At 39.7% G+C, this 4,050-nt stretch overlaps 1 protein-coding gene across 1 annotated transcript; it reads right to left on the bottom strand.

Moving 5' to 3' along the window:
• Nucleotides 1-1,059: 1,059 nt before the first annotated feature.
• On the bottom strand, nt 1,060-4,044 carry LOC121937784 (apolipoprotein B-100-like; the record flags this gene model as incomplete). Its single annotated transcript, XM_042481104.1, has 5 exons — nt 1,060-2,277; nt 2,376-2,562; nt 2,708-2,731; nt 2,822-2,933; nt 3,027-4,044. Coding segments are annotated over 5 exons (2,337 nt in total), but the record flags the coding sequence as incomplete, so codon positions are not given.
• Nucleotides 4,045-4,050: the final 6 nt, after the last annotated feature.

The raw sequence follows: 4,050 nt of genomic DNA, 5'->3' as shown, positions 1-4,050 counted from the left end.
ATAAAACAGCAAACCTGCCGAATATCTTGATTGTCTATTTCTACTGTATTCACATATGTTGAAGATGTTTTTCTTTCTTGTTTTTTTTTTTTTACAAGATTAACTGCAAACATAATCCCTTTACAATGTATCGAACTCCTTGGTAATCAGTATTTTGAGGACTTTTTAGGACTACCACTTCCTGCAACAGTTTTCTCCTTTGCTCATAAAACTCTTCAGCTGTATTAAGGTCCTATTCCTCCGTCCCTAACTTTGAGAGATGATTACAACTACAATTACAACATCTAAATCTATGCTTTTTAATTGCCATAGCAACTTATTAACTGCTAATTATTTACACAGGCCACTAACTAGTTCTGGCACAAGTTCAGAATATACTGTATTTGTGTGTATATGTTTGTCGCTTTAGTTTTTAAGAGACAACAACAAGCAATGCAAAGTACCTTTGTTGGTTGTAGTTGTTTGAGGTTTGGTGTGACAGGGCCTTAAATCTTGCAGAGGTGTGAATGTGTGGTTTTTACATCTTTTGAGTAACCAGCCACCTATTAGACTATTTGCATGAAGATTTTGCGACTGTAGCCAGTTTTGTGTCATTCTCTGCTCTTGTTTGTATTCGTTTTTTTGTGTGTTGAACTATTTTGTTGGTGTTGGAATTAATTAAACCTTTACAGTCTATTTGTGTATTTTAGAGACTTCTTGTGGTGAAATGTAGTCATGCAGCATTAAAATAGTACTCATTTGGTTGATAATAACAACATAAACATGGAAGAATACAGTCTAGAAAACATGATTTTCACCAGAGTCACTAATAATTAGTGACTTCACTATCTAATTGTGTGAATCAGTTGGTCAGTTTTGCAGATCTGTATTTATTTTAAAAGTACCAATCAATTCTTGAATTGTGACTTTAAATAAATTGAGATTCATGTAAACTATATTGTAACACTAAATGATTTCCTGTATAATGATTTAACAGTTGCTCTCATTTATGTAAAGTTTGGATGTGAATATTAAAAAAAAAACATCTCAAAACAGGAAATTAGACATTGACAAATTGGATTGCATTAGAGTATTTTATTGATGTTTCTCACTGTTTGCAGTAAGGTGAGTTTCAGTAAAATGTTACATTTTCAATGTTTGTACACAATACAACAGATGTCTCTGTTGAATTTATTGTTATAAATATGGTTAAAGAGGAAATTGTCCATACTCTTCCAAGCATGTCTACTGAACAGATGGTAGTGTTTCATATGGACTTAAGCCTCAGCCTGTGAGGATTTCTCACTGCTGGAAGGGAAATGGGAGGTCAATCTCAAGCCTTCCATCACTGACTTTCATGTAGGCTTGAGCCTCCACTGAAGCTTGCTGCAGGAAACCATAAACCATGTTATTGAACTGGTCCACTACATAAATGAACATGTCCATAATGTACTCAAAAGAATCATTGAGCTGCTCCATTGTTAGGGCAGAGATCTTATCAACAACATTCTTTAAGACTGTGACAAAGTTTACATAGAGGCCATTGATGTAGACGAACACTGCATCTAAATAGTCAGACTTGACAGAGTCAACAAACTCCTGAGATTTCTCAACAAGAGCCTTCAGGGTCTCACCCATCTTCACTAGCATTGTGTCAAGACTCTCCATATTCTTCACAAAGTCCACCAGCTCATCAAAGATGTTCTTGAAAATAGTTTTGACCTGATCCAGGATCTGGCCTATAGTGATTGCATCACCAACTGGCATGCGCAATTTTACACTGCTCATATTTTCAACAAAGGAGTTGTAGTAGTCCTCCATGTTTTTAAAGAGGGCCTGGAGGGTCACATCTAGCATAGCAGCAATGCTGCTGGTCAGCTTTTTCAGGACCTCAGGGAGAGTGGTCATCTCATCAGACCCAGGCAGTTTGAACTGGGTTTCCCTCAAGACCTTCACAACAGCATCCAGAATTACCTGGACAGTCTGCTGGTACTGGACAATGACATTCCTGAAAAAGATTGACAGTTGGCTCAGTTGAGTGTCATAGTTGATTGCAGCGTCATAGGCCTCCCTGATGCGGTTAACAACAGAGTTCTTCAACTCCTCCATTTTCCCTGTGATATGGTACTTGTCAGCAAACATTTTGAATGTAGACATGAAGGAAGGGAGTCTCGTCTTGAGTTCAGAGAGCAGTACTTTGGGTGCCTCCATGTTGTAGGCCATCTGCAGCTTCATCTTGTCATCATCCTTGGGAGATGATCTGATGACCAAGAGGTCAACATCAATCTCTGGGGCAGACTGTTGAGTAGGAGAAAATAAAATATTGTTTTTGCTGCATTTTGATTTTGGTATTTAGTTTACTATTGTACCAAAAAGGTAATGCCAGTGATACTCACAGGATAACGACCATAGAATCTCGCTGTCATCTGAGATGGGACTTTGCCACTGAACTGAAAGCCCAGGAAGCCAGTGGATGGGGTAGATACTGAGGCACTGATACCATCCATGCGAGCAGCATAACGAAGGTTCATATCAGTGAAAGTTGGACTGGTGATGTCCACATTCAGAGTGTGGCGAGAGACACTAAAAGAGAAAAAGAAATCAATAAAAATCTACATCACAATTCATGACCTGATATTAACGATGAAGGAAACTGATTTATACACATTGATATACATGGTCAAGATTGTACCTGAAATATTGGAAAAATAGTAGATTTAACATTTACCTGTCATCGGCCTGGGGCTCCATCCTAAAATGAGAAGAATAATAAAGAATAAGAATTAATAATTCATAATTTAAAATTAATTAGGTAGGTTGTAAAACAAACTCAGAATTTTACCTCAGGGCTTGGGTGATGACATGATTGACATCCATGATCATGTCAGCATGTGTCAGGACAGCTTTGTTGACGATGTTCAGAGCCTCATTCTCAAAGTTCACAGTAGTAGAAGCTATTGAAGCAAATATATTTTGTGAGATTTAGTGCCGAACTATGCATTCAACATAAAACAAATAAATAAGTTTAGGAAATTTTATCAACTCACCGTCCAGGTCATATTCCAAGAAGACAATGACAGAGGTGCCAGAGGACTTGAAGGTGACTTTGAAGACAGGAAGATTGCCCTCTAGGTCAGCTGACATGTCTGTGGTGTACAATGGGCTGACTAACTTGCCATTGTAAGAGATCTTCTGTTTGGCAGCTGTCACATCAGCAACAGCTTTCTCAAAGATGGTGAAGTCACCCAGGCTGCTTGTCTGAGACATATCAATTTCAATGTCAGCAGTCAAGGAAGAGGTTGGTGCAAGATCCATGGTGGCCTGGATAACATGCGTCCCCTTGGTGTTGAAATCAAACAAGTTTGCTTCATTGTTTTCAGTATACTTCAGCACTACATACACGCGGCTCAGGGAAGCTTCAACAGCAAGATTCTCATTTACATCCATGCCAATGACTTTGGTGGTGCCTCGGTTAAGCTTGGCATCAGCAGTGACCTTGGAGGTGGAGCGGAGGCCATCATTATTCAGGTACAGATTAACTTCATTATCCAGGGTTCCCAGAAGTATATAGTCTTCAAGCACTGTGCCATCCATGTTGGCCTTAGTAAGAGACTCCATGGAAACATCCTCAAAGGTTCCCTCCATCTTCAGACGGTGTTCTGCGTCAGCCTTCCCAACAGCCTTGATCACAGGGATGTTGAAATCAGCCTTCATCCTCAAGGTGGACTCAGCATTTGGTTTGGTTTTGGTGTCTGCAACCAAATTTTGGTTTGCCTCCAGGTTGAGTATGGGCAGGGCAATCTTTGCAACTGTAGCCACAGAGATAGCAGTTTCAAAAGTCTCAGTGCTCATGCTGATGGTGCTGTCATGAGTGCCTTCAATGTGCTGATTTTCAAGGGACAGGGAATTAGCCAACTTGATTCCTCTCTTGGTGGTCAGACTGGTGGTTCCATCAAGTTTTGCTTTTAGACCCTCAAACACAGAGGCTGTGGTAGCTCCCAGACGGAACACAAGATCATCCTCAGCATACAAACCAGCATTGACATTCAGATTAATGATGGCAGACTTGAC

The sequence above is a fragment of the Plectropomus leopardus genome, unplaced genomic scaffold, assembly GCF_008729295.1.
Source record: "Plectropomus leopardus isolate mb unplaced genomic scaffold, YSFRI_Pleo_2.0 unplaced_scaffold27459, whole genome shotgun sequence".
In the NCBI taxonomy this organism is placed as follows: Eukaryota; Metazoa; Chordata; class Actinopteri; order Perciformes; family Serranidae; genus Plectropomus; species Plectropomus leopardus.
This window is presented reverse-complemented; position numbering and strand designations above follow the sequence as displayed.